Consider the following 22,048-nt stretch of genomic DNA (forward strand, 5'->3'; position numbering starts at 1 on the left):
AAGGTGTCCTGTTATTGCTATTTACTGCGTGAATTCAGTTGCTTGAGGGTGGCACGGTTTCGCTAGTGCTTACGATTCTGCCTTCTCTTTTTTTTTTTTTTTTTTTTTGCACGTACAGATCTATTAATAAAAATGCATTCCTCTCTTGTGCTGTTGTAGGTGTCTCTGAGGTGTTCAAACAGAATGGTAAAATAAAACGTGGTTATTTCAGCTGTGTAGACATCTAACATACTTCTTTTTCAGATTGCAGTTCCGGGTAATATTCGATTAAAATGTATTTCCTGGAATAAGACCCAAGGTTTCATAGCCTGTGGTGGAGAGGATGGATTACTGAAAGTTCTAAAATTAGAAACACAAACAGGTAAATGGGGGTGTCAGTATGTGTTTGTTTTTCTTTGTTTGTTTTTTTTAGTTCTTATTTTAAGAACAAAACCCACCACACTTAAGAAACCATAACTTCTTCCCCGAGTTACTTGACAATATTGAATATGTTTTACATCTGTACGTAGGTAATTATATATTTCTCCTAACATCAATTTTTTTTCATTCCTGTCTGATGAATACAGTTTTTCTCCAGCTGGTCTTACTTGGCACACAAGTAATTTGTCTACCCATTATATCTGCTGATATTTTCTTCGGTGCTGCTTCCTTATTTTTTCAGGGCATATAGTTAATTCTTTTTGTGTAGGCTTCCTCTTTATTTTGGAACTTACTTTGTTATTTCTTGATTTTGTTTGACTGTATTCTGCGATCTTAATTATTTTAGGGAGAAAGCTCTGTATTTTATGTTAATAAATATGCTCCAAGAAAAGTAAAATCCATTTTCAAAAATTTTTAAACTTTTTTTTTTTTCTGAATGTAACAACGTGTTGTTGTGTAACAACTCCACAGTTGTTGTGGAGTTTGGGATTTTTTTTTTTGTTTGTTTGTTTTGTTGGCTTTTTTTCTCAAAAACTGCTAGACTATAAGGCGTGTATCAATTTGGATGATAGATGTGAATAGCAAACACGTGGAACACCGGTGGAAATTTCATCCTGCAGTTACTGTGTACTTCCTTTTAAGTGGCTCAGTTGATCTGAGTAAATGGTAATTAGATCTTCAGTATCCATAGAAACATGGTAACATGTATGCTTTGTTGCATTTGTTTTCATAGTGAATTTGGTATTTTTTAGATGAAGCAAAGATAAAAGGACTAGCAGCTCCTAACAACATTTCTGTGACTCAGACTCTTGAAGGTCATAGTGGTAAGTGTGTTTGGGCATTTGGTTTACTTTTAGTTAGAGCAGAAATACAACATTTTGAGAAGCTGATAGAGTAATTTTAGTATAACTTTTTATTATAAATCCAAAATAAAGGTTGTGATTATTCAGCATAGTATGTAACAGCTTGGCTGTGTACTTTTACCCCGTTGTCTTGGATAAGGGTGTTTGGGTTTTCTTTCTAATAATGTCTGTGAGATTTGCTTACATGTTACAGTAGCTTTCCATTTTCTTCTGAAGAAATAAAAAGTGGTTCAGTAAACCTGATTTCTGCGTTAAATATATTGTAATTTTCCCCTTTATTGATAAAATACAGAATGTGTATATGCATGGACTGCAGTGTTCAGACAAAGTTTAGAGAGGTTAGAAAGAAAGCTGGAGAAGAATAATGTGTGAAAGTAAAAACTGGATGCAGCAAAATTAGGAGGACTTATATTTCTCACATGGGAAATGTTGAATGGTCATCACCCATGGACAATGGAATATGAGTAGGATGCTGAAATCCATGCTTTATTTGAAGAAGTGGACCTTCTTATGAGGACTTGCAGTTGAACTCTGCCAAGAGTCAGGTTATTTTAAGGGCTTAATTAAATAGAATTGGAACAAATTAATTGTGAGGAATTGATGTAGTGGATACTTTGAATGGATAGCTGCAATTCTGAAATAGTTTACTATTACTTTAAAAATCCTTGACATTCAGAATAACTTTGATTGCATCTGTTGATAAAGTTCATGAATGAAACACTAAAAATGGAAAGGATACAGAGAAAATGAGTATCCAGCAGTGAGGGCAGGAAAAAGGGTAATACAAGTTGATCTAGGGTATGGAACTGATAAAAGTTCAGAGATGTTTCAAATATTTGAGTGGGGTCCCATATGAATCTTGAGGGTCTGAAGGATTTGTGTGTAGAGTGCTCTTTTGGGTAATTGTCAGGGATATTATGTTTTATAAGTGCAGCAGTAGTGAGGATCAAACTATGAAGAGGAAGAAAAACCTCGAACTTCCTACAACAGTAAAGTTTTGTCAGTGTCCTAGAGTGTCAGAGGTGGTCAGAAACTGCAAAACCAAGATTTCGGTTTTGAGTGTGGAGTCAACACTGAGCAAGATTTGGAAAGGATGTTACTCCAGTGGGTGAATACAGAAGCAAAAGGAGCTCCTAAGCAGAATTTTCAAAGAGGAAATAAGTGACACAGAATGAAGCCTACAACTAAATCAAAGTCAGCAAAGCAAATTTCTGAAAAGCTCCAGGTTGATTAAGTTGAATGTTGTATTTTTTATTAATTACTTAAATAATGCCAATAAATAGCTTTTTACCACTTTCTAGGTTTTGTGCAGGTTGTGACATGGAATGAACAGTATCAAAAATTGACTACCAGTGATCAAAATGGCCTCATCATTGTGTGGATGCTGTACAGAGGTATTCTGCAGGATAAACTTGAGATAATATTCTGTGCCATTTTCCCCCCTCACCTACAGTTTTTACAGTTCTTTTTTTTTGTAGGTTTATTTTGCGGATTGTATAGCTAAAAATAATTTGAAAATTATTTTCAAGTTTTATTGTAATGCTTGTCTTTACTTTTTATAGTGTAGTCACACATGACAAGGCATTTGTCCTGCCGAGCTACCATAGAAGATATCAGCACTTAGCCATGTGCTTGATAAACTGCTCTAAATCTTTTATCTCTGTTGCTTTGAATACAATATGTAAAATATACTGTGCAGTGAGCACAAACATAATAGTAGACTACAAGAACTTACCAGCACTGCATAGAGCATCAATTAAATACTCTCATAAAAACAATCTTTAGAAATGTTTAAGGTAGTGAACCAATATGACAAACTGGTGTATGACTTTAATTATCTTTTATTGCTCTTGACCTTTTCACACACACATATACTGTGGTTCACTGGAATTCATTTGTAAGACAGGAAACCTCATAGTCAAGGTAAACACTTTCCAACATGTGGGAAGCAAAAAGAAAATAAAGGGTCTTCCTATTCTCTTGGAAATTTTAGTTTAATGAAAAATGGAAACAAAATCTTAGCTCTTCTTATTTCAGGAGTAAAGAATAAAAGTCTTTCTGGCTGATACGTGGTGTCTGTACTGTCACATGAATAATCTCTTAGTTTTGGAAAATGATCAGTAAATTACTTATTACCTATTCCTAGCAAAGCCAGTTTTCCCCTCAATTTATGTTTCCTATTGTGTTGTCAGTTCTGAAATTACTTAAGCACAGAGCTTTTTCTGTAGGGCCCCTCTTGGACTCTGGCTCCCCTTTCTGACTCCTCATTCATCACCATTCACTTTGGAAATGAGCAGCTCCCATGGGTTTCACAGGAACTGTGGCTGTGTCTTCTGGGGACACTGTCCTGTAGTCTTGTTAGGCTTTTACTGAAAGGGCAGTTCAGTAATTAGCATGTACCTTGAGTCCCCTAGAGATTTATCAAATCAAAAGTGTAACTCGGTTTTTCTTTCACTTCTGATAGGTTCTTGGTATGAAGAGATGATTAACAACAGAAATAAATCAGTGGTTAGAAGTATGAGCTGGAATGCTGATGGACAGAAGATTTGTATTGTATATGAAGATGGAGCTGTGATTGTTGGATCAGTGGATGGTAAAGTTTTAAATCCTACTAACCGTTGTGCTGATACACAGATTTGTAGTATTATATACTGGTTCTGTTAGTGTTCTGTTTAGTGGTTCTGTTTCTCCAGGTAAATACAATTAATAGTTACTTACTATGTATTGCTTTGACTTTAGCTATTTTAGTTTTTACATTGGTAACTCGTATCCTGATTTAATTTTGTGGTGTAAGTGCAGTCAGTGTTTTGTTCCAGGCAATCGCATTTGGGGAAAAGACTTGAAAGGTAGCCACCTGTGCCACGTGGCCTGGTCCTCTGATAGCAGAATTTTACTCTTTGGAATGGCAAATGGAGAGATTCACATTTATGACAATCAGGGAAATTTTATGGTAAGTTCTTTGTGGTATAATTAAGAATTATAATATGAGGATATAATAATAATTGTAAGGATTAGAACTGACTTCAACAGGCATAAAAGCTTACTTCCTCTTAATTTATTTAATGTTTGTTTAATTGGTGGACATCAGTACTGAGAACTGGATAACCTCCTGCACAGTGCTTTTATGGAAGAATTCTGCAGCTTTTTATTATAATTACTTATTTTCTGGCAGCTAAATAATTATCACATCAACTAATGCCTTTCGGCCTTGCAATGGTTACTGAAAATGTAGAAGTAGGAATGGTGAAATGAAGTGAAACTCTTTAGGACATCTGAAAATCTTTACTTTTAAAGATGTTTGCCATGATAGGTGAGATATAATATTTTTTAGCTGTTGTTTTTTTTCTTCTTTTCATTGTTTGAAGAAACTAATGCTGGCTTAAAGGATAATGACTTCTTACAGCTTCTGCTTTTTAAAGTATTAGCATGTTTTTAGAAAAAACAATAGTTTATTTTCCTATTGCTTCTATTATTCTTTAGAGAAAACCTGGTAGTGAATGGAAAAATAAAAGGAAATAGCTATAGTATATTGTTGAATTCTTGCAACCTAGATTTATTTATTTATTTTTAACTACTTACTTAATGTATTGGAATATGACTATAACAAAATGCTAAGTAAAACACTGACTTTAAAACCAGTGTATTTGAGACCATGTTCTTAACTTTTCAATCCTTGATAAGGTGAATTTTCTTATCCTTTCCATTACCTTCCTGAGATAGTATCTGCTACCTTTCCCATTTTCTTTCCTTTATGCTCCTATCTATCTTTGTTCCCACTGTGTGAATCAGGGTATTTCCAACTGCTACAAATTATTGAAATTCTTTAAATAATTTGCTGTCATTTCCCTCACCATATCAGCAATATGTATGGTTATGCTCTCTCTCCCTCTCCTCCTCTTTCCCATAACTTACCTGGCATTCCTCTTTGAATTGATCCAGGATATTGTTATCTTTCAGACAAACCCTTACTTATGTTACCAGGTATTCTGGACTAGCTATTGCAAAAGTTATTTGGTGTTCTAATTTGGACAGTTGTTTTTTCCAATTACTTTTATATGTTATTCAGCAAACTTTAGTCAAGCAAGCTATTGTTTTGTTGTTGTTGTTGGATTTTTTTGGTTGGTTTTTAAAATACTGTGCCCAGGAATGGTTTGAAATAGAAATTATTTTTTGCACCATGTCAGGGGGTTTCTTACACCTATGCACATGTGTGAGTGGTGACCTTTTTATGCTGTTGGTTTTATTTGTTTTTAAGTTACATTTCAAAGAATGAAAATGCCAACATTAGGGTACTTCTTTGTAGTTAAAAAATTATATTTTCATATGTCTGATATGGCTTTGATTATATAAGGAAGTTTTTCAAACCCATAAAGTTCTGAGATCTTGAAAGTTTTTCTCAGGACAGGAAAACAATTTTGCTTAAGTGTCAGTAGAGATATAAATCTTTAAATAACATGCTGTATATGGCCTTAATTAACTATTCTTGTACAGGTGAAAATGAAGCTGAGCTGTTTGGTGAACTTAACTGGAGTCTTCAGCATTGCTGGGATACACTGGTACCACGGTACCCAAGGCTACATTGAACCCAACTGCCCTTGCCTTGCTGTCTGTTATGACAATGGGAGATGCCAGATAATGAGAGATGAGAATGACTACAGTAGGTACAAAATGTGGGGTGCAAGTTACTGAGCTTCTCTTGACCCAAAATGTCTACTTGTGTTGATATTCATAATGTTTATTCCTTAAAACCTAGATCCTGTTTTGATTGACACTGGTATCAATGTAGTGTGTATTCAGTGGAACTCCAATGGAAGTGTCCTGGCAGTGGCAGGCTTCCTCAAAGCAGCTTCTCAAGATAAAGATGTCAATGTTGTGCAGTTCTACACTCCCTTTGGTGAGGTAAAATTATTTGATATATAGTGTAAATATTTGCATTTTTTTCTTTCTAAATTCTTTTATGTTTTCCTACAGGGTCATTACTGGTGTAATTTGCATGCCAAAATGTAGGTGTTTAGTGCTCTGAGGTATCCATCTGGAATATCCACATGGATCTGGAAACATCTGGAGACAGGACTATGTACCCTTTTAGAATAACAGCATAGTGACCAGCACGAAAATCCAAGTGCTTCTCAAAACACTAAGGATAAGTGTGGTGTCTAACTTTGAACACCAGATCCCTCAGATGAGACTATAGAAGAGGATAAGCAGTTTGGAGCTTAGGCAGCAGTCAAGATGTCAACAGCTGTGTATCAAATCCAGAAGTACTTGTCTTTCTACGCTGGCTGTGTTAGAGCCCTGAACATCTGTAGATTAGAAGCTGAAAATACAGCAGTGAATGGGTAGTGGTATTAAATAATTGGTATTTGTTCTTTTTTATGGAATCAGTAAAACTGGCAAGAAGGCATCCTGTATCAGTAAAAGCAATGGCTCAGAATTTTTTTCTAGACTTCTTCATTTGGCTGTTACTGTTTTGTAAATGGCTTTTGTCCATCCTGGCTTTTTATGGTAGATTAAACGTTTGCAGGTTGAGAGACAATGTATTTTTGTTGTGCTGTTTTTGCCTTGCCATGTAATATCCCTTTCCCTGTTAGTAATATACCTGAAAATCAGTAAGTTAGTGTTATGTATCAGAGTGTGATGAAGTTTGTCCCTTGTACAGAGGAAATACTGGTCAGCTCTGAGCTGTGCTGTGAAAGGGGTTAAGATCCAGCATCATTTGTAGGGGTTGCCTTAGTTGAAAAGATTTAATGGAACCAAAGGTTTTGGAAATAATGTTGCATCTCTGGTTGCTGATGTCTTTTGGATGAACTGAAACCGGTGTTCCAGATTTTGTATTTAGTGTTTAGAAGTAAATTATTTGGTTTGAGAGTTTTGTACTAGTTCTGATACTCAGATGTGGACTTAACTTTCTGGAAGATGGTATTTTCTATGAATAATGTGTGAGCAGTATTTTGACTTGGTAATTGCATCTGGTCAAAGGCATGATATAGGCACTCAGAAGGAAAGTTAGACCTGAGCATCAATGTTCTACTCAGTAAAATGTATTTTTAAAGCCTAAGATGATTCAAAAACATACAGTGGATAAGTCTATCTTTTATTACATACATCTATATGTTATTTGCAACTGAAAAGCTACTCACCAACAAGTGCTCTGTGGGACTAAAGTTATAGTTTTTTGAAAACTTACTTTTTTCTATTTGTTTCCTTCATTCAATTTAAAATTCTTCAGTAAAATAAAGATATTTGAAAAAAGATGGAAAGTGTACCAACTGCCTTTCTTAGATTCTTTTGGAAAGGGGATAGAGAAGAGGAAAACATCCACTGCCTCACTGATAATTGTGTACCTCTGCAGCTAATTAATTGAGTGCTATTGACATAGAGGAGGGATATTTGTTTATTTGTTTAAGCTATCAGCTGTAGTAAAGGGTGTTGTGCATGAACTGACTAATATACTTCCAGTGTCAGTGCAACTTCTCAGGCATGTCAGGATCAGTGCTACTGGTGTTTTAATTGTGACTGAAATCATAAAGGTGATTCAGATTGCCAGCCAAAGGGATTAATGTTTATACTGTTATTCTCTAGCTAGTGTTTATTTCTTCAAGCTTGAACTGTCACTGAGTCCTGCTGTTAATCTTTCTCTCTGAGGAAATAAAACGCAAACAAACAAACAAACTAAACCTGAGGGGAAAGAACACATTATGGTGTATGCCTTATATATCTCTTTCTTTGCATATGTATTGTAATTAGAGAATTGTTATGGGGTACTGTGAAGAATATCTATAGGGATTTTTCATCAACTATTGAAACTGTAGTTTATGTATGTTAGAGTGGCTTTCCTGTGATAAATTTGTATCTTTTTCTTTCCTTGTTCTAACCAAGCACTTACGTACACTGAAAGTTCCTGGCAAACAGCTATCTTCCTTGGCCTGGGAGGGAAGTGGACTGAAAATTGCACTGGCTGTTGATCATTACATATATTTTGCAAACATTCGTCCCCATTACAAGGTATGTAGTAATTTGAGCTGAATTGTATTAATAAGTTTCCTTTTACTTATTCTCTTCTTGAATACATTGAAAAAATAGCTCGCTCAAATATACATATATACGTATGTATGTGAAACTAGTGCTTAATTTAGGATTGCAGCTTGATCAACACTACTGACTTGAAGTTTTAGTGGAATGTGAGGGTCTTTCTTGGTGATGGAGTGACTTAGCCATTGCCTTTACTATACCTTTGGAGTTTCATTTTCACAAGGAGAAAACAGAACTGGGCATGATTCTAAATTTGGCAGGAATTGAGGATGTCATTAGGTAAGGCTCCAGTGTTTTCACTGCTGTTTAGTTAACTAGTTTGGGCTGACTCATATGATGGGAATTGTTTGAGCCTTACTTTACTGTCATTTTGTTTTTTTTTAGTGGTGAATTATTCATTTGAGCCAGGAAAGTTGAGTAGACACCTGAACCATAGGAATGAATGCAACCTGATAGATGTACTTCCTGCTTACATTTCAGTTCACAATATACTTGTTACAAGTGTATTCATCTAATTTGAAATAATGTTTTATCTTGTCTACCACCTGAGTTTTTTTCATTTGGTTAGGTTCTTTTAGGAGTTAGAACTATTTCACTTAAATTTACAGTTTTAACAAATAATAGCAATTATGTAAAGTCCAACGTAAAGTGTTGTATACTTTTTCACAGCACAGGATATGTTCTTTAATCATCAGTGTGTAGCCACTGTAATTAGAGAGAGTACAATGTGAGGAACATCCTGCAGCTATATTGAAATGTGTTCTTTCAGCTGGTTGTGAAAAACCATTGGTCAGGGAGTTGTAAACACAAATTTGCTAGGAAGCAATTTCAAATAGTTTGTTGTAAATCTTCTGGAAAAGACTTTGGAAATCTGAGCTGGAAATTAGTCTTGCAGGAAATGCTACTTAATGTTTATTTTGGGAAATGTGCAACAGCTGGAACAAAGGCCCATTGCATTTTCTTAAACTCATCAGTATCTAGGAGACCATATGTTTTTGAAGATCTGGCACAGTTTGCAAATTAATAATACTTTGAAACTTCAGTTTTACAAACTGCATGTGTAAGCTCATTTTTTTCCATTTTGCATAGTTGAAAAGGAAAGAAGTATGTCCAAATTAACTTACTTCTGCAGCAAATAAATTCAATAGGTTGGTAGTGTGCTCTATTTCAATGTTAAATATTTTTATGGTGAATGATATTGAATTTCCTTCAATAAACACTTCTGCTGTGTTTTGATAATATAAGTAACTCCCCTTTAGGAGCTACATGTTCTAAAAGGTGACAGTCATGAAATGGGAGTGTTTCAAAGCTGTAATTATCTTAGGCTGGATTGGAATTAATGACCTGGAGATGAAGAGTTAATATCACAATGCTAATCTACTGAATAAGCTGTTTTCCTCTATTTTTCAATAAGTCATAGTAAGAGAAAGGGGGTTTTATATTAACAGGACAGTAAAAACTATGAATTCAGCTGATCTTTTTTAAAACTACTCATAGTTTGCATGGAGTTGCAATACTGATTTAGAGTGTACAGGTCTGTTCTAGAAGTTCTTCTGTTGATGCTGTAGTGTATCATCTTGATTTCATTTCCTGAGGAGTGTGGGAGCCTCTCTTGCCAACACTAATAAGCTTTCTCTTCTCTCTCTGTAGTAGATGCTGATGCAGAGAATTCTGTTAGTTTTTCTACAATTTCATCATCATCTTTGAGTGTTTTGCTTTACGTCTCATTTATTTGACAGCTTCACCTCCTTCCTGATTCTGTTGTATTAGAAAGGATTTTCATTATTAAATTTTGTGCTTTAAATCAGTCGAATTGAGGATGCAATAAAGTGCATCCTCATGTATATTCTGTTTCTTTTGCCCTTTTGTCCTTTCTCCTACTTGTTACAGGAATAATTATGTTCTTCTGGGAGGCAGGGGGTGTTTTCTCATGGTACTGGTATGCAGGAGGTGATGTGAGTTATTACAGTGCTCCTGTATAATGGCTTATTTTTGTCTCCTTCTGGAATTGTACTGTTTGAGGTATTTTTTGTATTTCCTTTGGGAAGTGAACTTTGGGTTTCCAAATCAGTAGTCAAAAAGCAAGTATTTTATGGCAAAACCCATCATCACAGTGAGTATTTCTGAATAGCTGCTGAACTAAATAAATGTATCTTTATACCTGCTGAACAAGGAAGAAACAAGGCAAAGTGAGATCTTTCTTGTCACATTTTAAGGTTGATCCTTCGGTTCTGAAGTTACACTGCGATAGAAAAGCTTCTTTTGCCAGTTTAATATACCAGTATATTACTATGTGTGCTGTGTTCTCATAATACATCAGTTTGTCACTTGACAGGTAACAAACATTGAATGCTAATTGTGTATATGAAAATAAACTCTTTCTTTCATGGCTGTGAACAATTCATTATTGAATTCTTATAATTTCTGATTGTTTTAATCAACCTTGTGTTTCTTGGCAGTGGGGTTACTGTTCCAATACTGTTGTTTATGCCTATACCCGAGCGGATCGCCCAGAGTGCTGCGTAGTCTTTTGGGACACAAAAAACAATGAGAAATATGTGAAATATGTCAGGAGCCTAATTTCCATAACAACGTATGGGGACTTCTGTGTTTTAGCAACTAAAGCAGATGAAAATCAGCCTCAGGTAAAATCTGTCTTAATTTTCACTTGCAATGCTCTGTTCCACATATCAGTTCTTTACAGTTGGAGTAAGATGAAATGTAAAAGTCTGAATCTGCCTCAGAGTTGTGTCAGTTGTCATTTGACAGAATGGCATGAATGGGCTCAATGTTTAAAAACAGAGAATTCCAACAAAAAACAATGTATCTGATCAACTGCATCTACAGATCAACTCCTTGTAGCCCTTAGTAACCTAATAAAAACTGCAGCCTTCCAGATTAATTTTCTTTAGAGATATATGGAACAGTTCTCCAGAGACAAGGTAAAAGCATCAAAATGGTAATGAGTATTTCATCAGTCAGAAATGGGGAAAAAAGGGACAGGTTTTTTTGGTGATATAAATTACATTTTACTGCAAACTGATTTGTTTATTAATTTATTTTATATGAAATTATAATTGATAAATGTATCCTTTAGTTAATGAATGTTCAGTTAGTGTGATACTGTTATATGATTTTTCTTGTGTAATCACTTCAGAATTATTTTCTGTATCACTTATATGTTGCTTACAAAGGAGGAGCATGAGACAGAGTCATTTGGTGCCATGGTAAAAGTCCCCAAACATGCTTTAGTGCTGCTTTGCTTCATTGTGCAATAGATGGTATACTGTCATATGGACTGAAAACACAGGATATATGGCTATAAACATTTGGTGAAGTTGAATGCAATAAAATAATTTTTTTCAGAATTGTAATTTTAAAGGAGAAAACAAACAGTAGAGAGACTTAGTGCACTCTGTTGAGCATAAATAAGAGATGTAATTTTAGCACCTGAAAATTACAGATAGTAAGGACTTTTTATTTGTTTTGAAATGGCTCCAGTGTAATTATTAACACTGTGAGTTGCCAGATTTTAGGAAATGAATTGCGTAGGCTTATGGGTAGCAGTTCATTAGAGTTGTTGTCTGAAAAGCTAATTTGATTTACAAGAGGTATTGGTCATTAGAATTGTGATTTCAAAATGGCAGAATTTACAGCAATCTCTAATGGAAAAAGGCTTAATTTCAGCAGGATCTGTTTAAAGATATTGCAGGTAGATGTGTCAATAAGTTGAGAAGAACTTCATGTTGATATCCATAACAAGGCTGGATAAATCAGACAATGGAAACTCCCTGCCCTGGCACTACCCTGTGTGGGTCATACAGCCTGTCTTGGATACTGTTACTCCATTACTCCTTGACAGGCCCTCATCTGCTGACTTGGGGTCTCAGAAATTACTAGAAAGGGCATAAAAGAGAAGTTTATTGTAGACTCAATGTGGGGATAACTTACCAGAGAAGAATTAATGTAAACATGATGGAAATAAAAACCAGAGAGTTAGAAAAGGCATGTGTGTTTTCCTGCAAAGGCAGAGGCACAATGTATTTTTATTGAAAATAGACATTTGAGAATGCTGTTGGAAAGTTTAACTCATGGACAAAGAAATAAAAATACTATTTTTGTGAGGTACTTATTGGTGGCCAAACCAGAAAAAAAAATTAATGAAAAGAAATCCATGTTCAGCTCTTTTTCTTTGGAATAATGAAATTCATACAGTAGACGAAAAGCTAAACTGTACTGCTCTCATGTGATAAATAAGGTATCAATCTATCTTAATCTTAAATCTTAAAAGGGTAGCTGTACAGTTACTGTAGTGTGCTACCACAAGTACATGGATTGTTCAAGAGGTGAAAGAGCCATGAAAAACTCATTATCTTTCATTTCCTGGAGAGTCAGGGTAACAGCTCTTGGGTAATTCACATTTTGGTAGCCCTATATAATTTATTTTATTTAATAAATTTAAAGATTTGACAGTAAAAGTTGCTCCTTAATTTCCACACTGCTCATTCAAGGCATTTCCCTATGCAATAATCATTAAGATATTTAATCCTTGATTTGGATCTGGAGAAATAAATATGTAAAATACAACAGTGAAGCATCGGTGCCTAGTGAATTGTTATGCATTTGCATCTTCCTAAATTTAACAGCCCAATCTCTGAGGTAACTGTGCTATTAAAGCCTTCCTGAGTGAGATTACAAGAAGGGCAAAACTTAAAAAAACCCCTCATCACTTCTGTAGTACCTGTGATACTGCAGGGCAGAGGAAGAGCCTTATTGACAGTTCTCCCCACTCTGTTACCCTCTTGGAGGTTCAAGGAGATGGAGATCTGCAAAGGATAGAACAAAGATCCTAACTGCTGGGAGTTGGTTAGATTACCTTTTGCATGAGCAGCTGGTGAGAGTTAAGTCCCAGAGTCAGTGGTGTAGGATGCCTGTAAATACCTGCAGTGCAGCGTGTGCCTCACGCAGCAGGGGACAGCTGTCTGCCTTGCCCATGTGTTGTGTGTGGATGTGCTGCTGGTATCTCCTGCTTGTTGGATTTTGTCTGGTACATTTGCTCCCATGCATAAAAGCTGGTTACTTGCCTGTTTTGAACTTTTTCTTAATTTATAGTACTAATTGGCAAACAGCTCATTACTTTCTCATGCTTATGCTGCTCTGTATTTTCTGCAGTCATGGTCTGTGTGTTTGCTGTTGCTGATGAGCATTAGAATGTGTGGTGTGGGTTATGAGATGCACCTTCTCATTAAACTGTGTGCAGTTTACTGATCTACAAGAAGTGTGGTAGTAATGGCACTTGCTTTTATTTCCATACAGTATGTGCTGGTTCTCTGCAATTCTATTGGCACACCCTTGGACCCAAAATATATTGATATTGGTAAGCAACTTGAAATAGTCTTATTCTATAATTTGTGTTGGAATTTACCTGTTAGTTATCTGTTAATAAAGATAATGGCTTATCAAACCAGTAACATTCCTTGTCAAATTGGTTAAACTTAAGCTGATTCTTCCAGTTAATGCAAACTATGGAAAACAGAATTTTCAAAAACTGCTACATTTTTTAAAAAATTGATTTCTTTTGGCAATTCAGATTTTCCTTCACAACAGTGATAATTCAACTTCTTGTTGAGAAAATGTACTTTGCAAAGGGCCCAATTGTATCGGAGGAAGCGAAATAATACGTTTTGGACTTGGATTTAAAAATGACTTGTTGCTGCTGCCCAAATAGCTTAAAAAAAGAATTTCTTGTGTTTCAGTGTTGATAATACTTTATCTTCCTCACAACTGTTTTATCTAAGTAGTTTCAGATTATAAATTAAAATTAAATTTTAAAAAATCAGTGCATTATAACACAAGTATGAAAACACCCCCAAATCCTAACTAGTGCTGAATTCCAGGCTCTTCCTACTGCCTGTTTGCTGCAGGTGTGGTACAGAATTGCAAGTAACTGCAAGCCACTGTTTTTTGTGATTTTTGCTTGAGAATAACAATAATTGATTATTTTCCCTCTAAAGAGATGAGGGAATTGTAGATTAACTGACAAATTAATCAGTTTTTTGACTAATGAATCTACTTCTATTCATTCTGGTTTTTGATTTATTCTTGGTTTGCTAGCCAAATAGGTCTGAATTTGGAGTCAGAATAGACACTGTGAACCCTGTTTGCAGTTTTCTTTTTGAACCTTAATTCTTTGATTAACTCTCCTGTTTTGTTGAAAGGCTAAATAACTTACTTAAATTTATAAAAATACTTATTTGCTCTTGAATGAGAGGGAAGACTCTATTATGACAATAAACCTCCTTAATTTTTTTGATGTAAATTGCTTTCTAGAGTCATTGTTTTATCCTCTCTGCAAAAAGAAACTTTTTTGGCTAAATTAGTCTCAGTAGAAAAGTTAGTTTTAAGTCATAGTGCTAATACTTGTTGTTAATATTAAACAACAAACAGCCATTCTCTCTGATAAAATTACTCTGATGGGTAAAGTTTTGGTAAGATAGACATGATGAGGGGAGTAAGGTGAAGAACTATTGAACAAGGAAGTAACAATTCACAGAAGAATACAGATAGGATAAAAACCAACCAAAGATTAGAAATAATTGAGATCATAAATTATTATTTTCCTCAAACAGTGCTTCTAAATGGTTTTATTCTTTATTATACATTAACTAAGTTGTGTCATTTTCAAATGTTCAGTGTTTCATTGATAGCAGGACAAAATCGGCTGTGAGTCATATATATATATTTTTTTTTTAAATTCATGCCCTGTATTGCAGATCACAATTAAGATGAAGAGTATGCTATCATGAATGACTGTGACTACTTTGTCCTATGGAAAGTTTATGAAATATTGTGGTAGTTTTAGCCTTGTGATTTGTTTCTGTCCCTTTGATGTCCTCTTGCCACCTTTTGCAGTAGGGTGGCCCTGTCAGAATCTTAAGGAATAACATGTCCAGGAGGATCAATACCAAAAATTTTACCAAGACTGGAGGAAAAAACATCAACAAAACAACCAAACAATTCCCTCCCCTGCTAAAGAAAAAAAAACAAAACCAAGCCAAAACAAAAAATCTAAACCCAAAACAGAATCCCATGAAGTAAGATGATGTGATGGGTAACAGTGGTGTGAGTTGGGTGCCTGTTGTGTCCCTGTCCTGTCTCTGCTCCTGATCAGATGTGTGCACTGTATGTGCCCACTGGTTTCCTTTACTTGGCAGGTAGGATTGGTGGGAGAAGGGTTCAGGGACTCAGAGGAGGTAGTTCTCATTCTGTAGCTGATATCTAAAATAAGTTGAGTGAATCATTCATGAAGGGGATCTTTTTGCTCTTCACTGGGTATGAAGAAGCCCGGGGCAGCCAGCTCATCTCTGTCAGAGATGTCTAAAATTAGGTGAGATGAATCCCACTCACTGTTAAAATTAGCTCTGCATGTGCATGTCTAACTCTGCATTTTAAATCTTTGCTTTGCATTTTTCTAGTGTTCCGTTTATGTGAACTTTCTGAATCTATCTATGAAAGTTTTATTTACGTTATAAACAAAGGTTTCTTTATAATTCTGCCAGTATGACCCATCTCCTACAGCTGCCTGTACACAAGAAAAGAATATTTTTCAGCAACTGGGAACACTTAAAAAGAAAGGCTATTTAATTGAAAAATGCTGTTGTTATTCCAACTGTACTTGAATTGTGCTGAAGAGTTTAAATAATTTCTTCCTTTAGCATAACAAAGTTTTCTGGAGTCTGCTGCTGTTCCCTCCAGTAGGAGGACCAGTTTGGTGCACAGATTTGCAATGCTCTTTCCTAGAGTGAGTTCACTTGTGAAAATGCTGGGCATTATAGCTTTCAGCCTCATAGATGGACAAATAGCTGAGGTTAGGAATATGTACATTTTTGAGTCCTGAAAAATTTCTGTAGCCTCAGTAGTTAAAACATTACAAGCGAGTCTTTCATTACTGTGTGGTAAACACAGCCAGAGATTCAACCTTTTTTTTTTTTTTTTTTTTTTTAAATATGCATCCTGTAAGACTCTAAAAGTTTGCTCTTCAAACTTACAGAAGGTATTGAAGGTAAAAATGAGAAGCAAATACCTATAAATGCAACTCTTTTGGAACATATTGTGCTGGTTTCATCATAGTTACTTTTTTTGTAACGTTTGAAAATTCAACTTTATAGAACAACTAGAAATATTTACAACAAAAGGTCACTGTGTGAGAGGCTGACATCTGTACATAGTCAAGGTCCTATTGTACAGTATATCATGCTGTTTATCACAGCTGGAGCTTCTTGGCAGTAGGAAGTGTAATTGTTCCACTTTGACAGCATGCTGAACTTAAGCAGCTGTCTGGCCTTGCAGAAGTCAATATAGAGAGGACCTTGTAAAACCTTAAAGGCAGAAGACCTTTCTGAAAGTTTTCCTAAGATTCCAGTTGATACATTATTTCTAACAAAATCATTGTCCTTTTGTTCTGTTTATAAATGAGGAAAATTTGCATTAAATCAATTCTCTGGTGAGAGCCATTACTAATAGTATAAGAAATAAGTGGTTAAAAAGTAAAATTAACTTACCTCTTACTCAAGATAATTGGACAGGTGTTACTGACATGAAAAATGCTATTATCTGTTTGTAAAATTCTTTTTTCTCCCTCTTCTTTCTACTAATACAAATTTTCAGGTTATTTTCTTTCAGTAAATTAGTAAATTGTTGCATAAAGTTCTGTCAATAAAAAGGTAATTTTTGTTTTGAATTCTTGTACTTGTTTCAGACTACTAAGTGCCATCTTTCAGAGTGGCTTAAATACACTTAAGTTGTTACTTTATTTAATTTTCATAAATGCTGGTGAAAAATGATTTCTTATGTTGTAGAATGTCCTCAACAGACCACTCAGCATCCGTGTGCTCCTGCCTTTTCTTGAGTGTGTTCTCTTCACAACCAGAAGTCTAAGCTATATTTTTTGACTGGCTGTAATTACTGCAGATTGAACAGGCACTATGTGTGGTTTCTAGCAGACTGCCCTTGTTGGAACAGGAATCACCTGGAGGTCTACTGGGCATAAAAGGGTTTACTTCTCCTTGAGACTTAGGTGCCTTGCAGGCCTCTTGGACAAAGACTCTTGGACTTTGTCCTGGTAAGAGATGGATAGTGGAGAAAAAGACTGCTCATGTAGGGACACTAAGTAACTGACAGAGCATTTAAATGATGCATCTGAGAATGTGTTTTAAGACATAATTTGTCTGAATTGTCAATTTATAATATTTTATAATACTGTTTCAACAAAGCACTATACTCCTAATGACAAAATAATTGACATGCTATGTTTGAGTCACCCTCAGGAGATGTAAATCCTATGCTGTTGGGCTCTAAGCCGGTAGCTCAAGTAAGGCTTAAAAAAAGAAGTGATTATTTTCTTTATTCTGCTGAATTTTTAATTATGTCATTAGCTTTCTAATGCTTGTCTCTGCTAATGATGACAATAAAGGATTAATCAGTCATTATCTGATGAAGGGCCATCACTTCAGCTTTCTTTATACATTGATGGGTGGCTACACTTTCAGCTGTTCCTCATGCTGCTTTTTATTTTGTCCAAAGGCATTTTGCTTCCCCTGCTTCCTGTGCCTTGTGTTTAGGGTCTTCACAATATCTTGTGTTTGCTAGCCCATAAATTACTCTTTTCTCCATTGTCTAACATTACTGCATTCCATCCTACTCTGGTACAAAAATTAAACAACACAGTGTCTTCTGTGCTTGTTTTACAGCTCATAGGCTTTCTGTTAAAGTCCTTTGATGAATAACTAAATATAAGCTCCAGAAGGTTAAATATCTTGTTATATAATATCTTTTTAATGGAAACACAGCAGATGGTATCTGCTAAGAAAAGGTCACTCAGGCTGGATTATATCATCTTTTTACATGTGCTTAGGGGCACTGACATAGTGAAATGTTGAGTTATCTTTCAAGTGTGTGTTAGCACCCAGTGAAATGAAGACAACAGCCTGACCAACATACAAGTGGATTAAAGGCAGAGCAGGAGTCATGACCAGGTGTCTTCTCTCCCTCCTGGATGCCTTAACAGGGATGACTGAACTACATGTGAAAAGCACTTGAATTACTGTTGCTTAGTTGATCCTTTTAATGTATATTTTAACAGATTTTGAATATTTGTGTTCTGTAAGCTGTGGTTGTTCATGAGTTGTCCCACATGTCCCAACATGTTCAGTCATGTCCCTGCTGTTGCCTAACATTTTCTTCCATTTGTGAGCCAACACTTGTAGAGATATATGAATCAAGCTCTACAAGTAGGTAGATTTATTGATTAGACTAAGTTAATTCTGGTTTCTCAGGAACAGCCTGTAACAGACTTGTATGAAAACAACAGTTTAGTATTGTGTCTGTCTGTCAGATTGCTTCCTTTCCATGAGATTTAGGTGGGATTACTTGTCTTTCTTGTTTGTGTATCCTATCTCATAGACTAGAATGCATCTCAGCTTTTTCTTGTGCTGAACTAACGTAGTCATACATTACATTTGATTTCTGTCTATATTTTTACAAGAAGATTAGACTCTGAAGCAGGTGTTTTCTAACAGCTTTGAAGTGAGATGGAGTGTGTGTGGATGAAATGCAGACATTGTAGAAGGTTATTTGAGATTCCTGGGTATATAGGAAAGAAAGTTTCTTTCCTTCAGGGAGGAGGCTTTATGAAGCAACAGTGAAGAGAAATGAGGTGAGAAGAGAAAGGAGGGTCAGAAAGAATTTAAAGGGCAGTTGTTTCACATGCTGGAGTTGTTTTGATGGGGATGGCTTGTTTAGTCCTTTTCACTATTTGGTCAGCACCTGAAAAGTAAAGCAACTGTTTAAATGTTCTCCCCACATATTTTCAATGTCTGAAAATTAAGTATTAAGACATTAATACAGAAGTTGGGTATCTGAAAATCAGCCAGAAGAACTCAGCAGTCTTAAGAAGTTTATATGTTGAGCATGAAATGCTGCTATGCAGTGGAAATGCTGAGCAGAGGAGTGTCCAAATCTCTTGCCTCCTCCAGACTTTTATCTGTTTGCTTAAAAGACAGAGAACAGGTTTTCAGTGAAGAGCACTGATAATCAGGTGATCAGCACCTGCTGGTAAATCAGTGCTGCTGTATCAGATAGTATTTCCCTACACTAGAAGGAAACTTAAGTAGTTAAACCAGCTGCCTGGAAAGGGATTCTAGATCTTCCTCAGCCTGAAGGGATTGAAATGAGCCTATTGTCTTTCCTAGGGAATGACAAATGTCATTCTTTCCTTCTCTGCCCAGCAACAGCCCAGACTTGGAGTGGCTGGGGCAACCTTCCCTCATGTTGAATTTATGCTGTTATGCAAGAAGGAAAATATTTTAGGAGCAGAGCGTAGTGCAGTGTGGAAGGCTCTGAGGTGAGAAGGTGGAATAGAATATTTCCAGTTGGAAGGGACTGACAAGGATCAGTCTTGTCCAGGATCACTCCAGGGCTGACCAAAAGCATATTGCTAAGGGCATTGTCCAAATGTCTGTTAAACACTGACAGGCTTGGGGCACTGACCACCTCTCCAGGAAGTTGTTCCAGTGTGTGACTACCTGCTTTGTAAAGAAATGTTTCATGGTGTCCAGTCCAGACTTGGATTTGAGTTTCTTTTTTCAGATTTTTCTGTTTGTGATTTTTTTGTTCAGTGACTGATCAATATAAAATGCTAAAGCAGTTCTAGAAAAAAAATGCCATGTGTCCTAATTTTATGCAATTGAAGTTATACAGACAGTTCTGTAAAAGCATCAGTTCCCACATGGAGATGCTGCTCTTCCAGACGTGGCTTTCCATGGATCTGATCCTGATGATTGTGTCTGTGTGCTGTGCCCTGCGATTTCACATTTGCTTTAAATCCAAGTCATTGCTGAGCCTGCTGTTGCAAAGAAGGGAAGGCCCTCCCCTCCGTGCTGGCTGCTCATTCCTGCCTGCTCCAGCATTTACGATTTTCTCTTTAATCCAACTTAATGTAATCTTTTATTTATTTAATTGTGAGGTCAGTTAGATGAATGAACTGATCCAACTTATTCTGTTGTCCAGCTGCTGCTAGAGCTGATATGAAAGAAGTGGCAGGAAAAATGTTGGTGTCAGGGGTTGGTGTCTATGTGCTTTTTGGCAGTACCAGTCACTTTAAGCTTAGCATGTCCATAAAATGCCTAATTTATTGTAGTCCCCTGGATAATGCATGATGGTTTTGCCATCTTGTTTCTGGATCACAACAGACCTTATGTTAACAGCTTCTTTTCCCAGACTCAGGTATTTCAAGGTGTTCACAATTGAGTAAGTTTAGGCTCTATGGAAGCTGTAAGTGAAAGGGGGAGTCACCTCGTGAGTGTGAGGAATACCCATGGCTTCAGATGTTGGCAGCGCAATGTGGTTTAACATTGTCTTGGACCACAAGTACTCAAATGGTGACTAAGTTGAGTCCAAATATGAGGCTTAGTACAAAAATGTTGTGATTTGAGCAAACCTTATTCCCTTACAGGTCAGGAGATTCTCATGTTTCATTTTTTAAAGCATAAAAGCATTGGTTGTTATGGCACATAGAGCTGGAAGATAATAAAAACCAGAGCAAATACATAGAATTTATTGATGTTTTTGATGAAACAGAAGACTGTATAATTCAGTTTGGATGTGACTAATTACTGAAATGAATGTGTTAAAAGTACATGAAATACACTGAGTTTCATATAATGTGAAGAACTGTGCTGCTCATGTTAAGCATCATCACTAAGCCTTCTTGCCCAGTATTGACATTTTTACTAAAAAGTATTCTGCAGCCATTGGGTAGCTTATGTAATCCTCTTGGTTTCAAAGAAATGAAATCTGTTCAACCAATCTTCCTCCATCTGTCCCTTATAGCACTGCTCTTCTGTGTGGCAGGCTTATAGCTCCCTCCAGAGTACTGTTCTATGCTAAAATACAAAAGGGAGAAAATAAAAAAAAAAAAAGAGATGCACTGTAGAAGAATTTTATTTTCTGCTCACATTGTGTTATCTGCATGACTCAGTGTTCCACTACCAGGCTGGTATGCATAATTCTTTTGAATTTATCTCAGTTTTTTTGGTATCATAATGATACACTTGTAGAACTTAGACATTAGCTGATTTGCATACCAAGTTTCTTCATTTTTCTATGTCTTCACTGTTTTTCTTTTTTTTTTTTTTTCTTTCACTGAGCATGAACAGCAGGAATGAGATACTTAATTTATGCACATATTCTAAGCGGGCTTAGGGCTGAAGTAAAAAAAATATCCTGCATTCTTATATTGTGATTTTTTGCCATAATAAAGTAAGACTAATTGTACAGTCTGCAAAATATTTATTTTGTTGTTATTCAGATAAAGAATTTATATTTGGCCTAGCTATTAACTAAGCTACAAACAGCATTTCTAGGTCTTGTCTAACTTAAAATTCATGAATTGTTTTTAAGAAAAAGAATCTCATGTAGATTGTCAGCTTTTGAATAACCTTAAATATATCAGATAAGGAGGTATTTAATAGATATTGTTAAGGAGATTCGAGATGCTCCTGAACTGGTCATTAACCTGAAAGTTTGTCTCTATGTATTTGATGTTTTCTGCATCAGCGCATGAAAATTTACTGAAATAGCAGGGAAGAAAGTGTCAGTGGTAAATTCAGAACTTGTAAATAATTTCTCTATTCTTTTGGACAAGGCCACAATGCCCCTGTGAAATCAGTTACCAG

General features: G+C 35.7%; 1 protein-coding gene across 2 annotated transcripts in view; it reads left to right on the forward strand.

Annotated features, from left to right (window-relative positions):
• The window catches only part of WDR35 (WD repeat domain 35), a 40,951-nt gene that overhangs the window by 329 nt on the left and 18,574 nt on the right, over positions 1-22,048 (forward strand). The window contains exons 2-12 of one of the 2 annotated variants that reach the window (XM_062488454.1): positions 244-361; positions 1,173-1,244; positions 2,585-2,677; positions 3,748-3,876; positions 4,100-4,233; positions 5,775-5,940; positions 6,037-6,182; positions 8,163-8,288; positions 10,775-10,960; positions 11,510-11,542; positions 13,632-13,692. In XM_062488454.1, coding sequence (XP_062344438.1) covers positions 244-361; positions 1,173-1,244; positions 2,585-2,677; positions 3,748-3,876; positions 4,100-4,233; positions 5,775-5,940; positions 6,037-6,182; positions 8,163-8,288; positions 10,775-10,960; positions 11,510-11,542; positions 13,632-13,692 — 1,264 coding nt within the window. The remainder of the gene's footprint in view (positions 1-243; positions 362-1,172; positions 1,245-2,584; positions 2,678-3,747; positions 3,877-4,099; positions 4,234-5,774; positions 5,941-6,036; positions 6,183-8,162; positions 8,289-10,774; positions 10,961-11,509; positions 11,543-13,631; positions 13,693-22,048) is intronic. The other variant, XM_062488453.1, reaches the window with a different exon arrangement.

This window comes from Cinclus cinclus, chromosome 3 (genome assembly GCF_963662255.1).
Source record: "Cinclus cinclus chromosome 3, bCinCin1.1, whole genome shotgun sequence".
Lineage (NCBI taxonomy): Eukaryota > Metazoa > Chordata > Aves > Passeriformes > Cinclidae > Cinclus > Cinclus cinclus.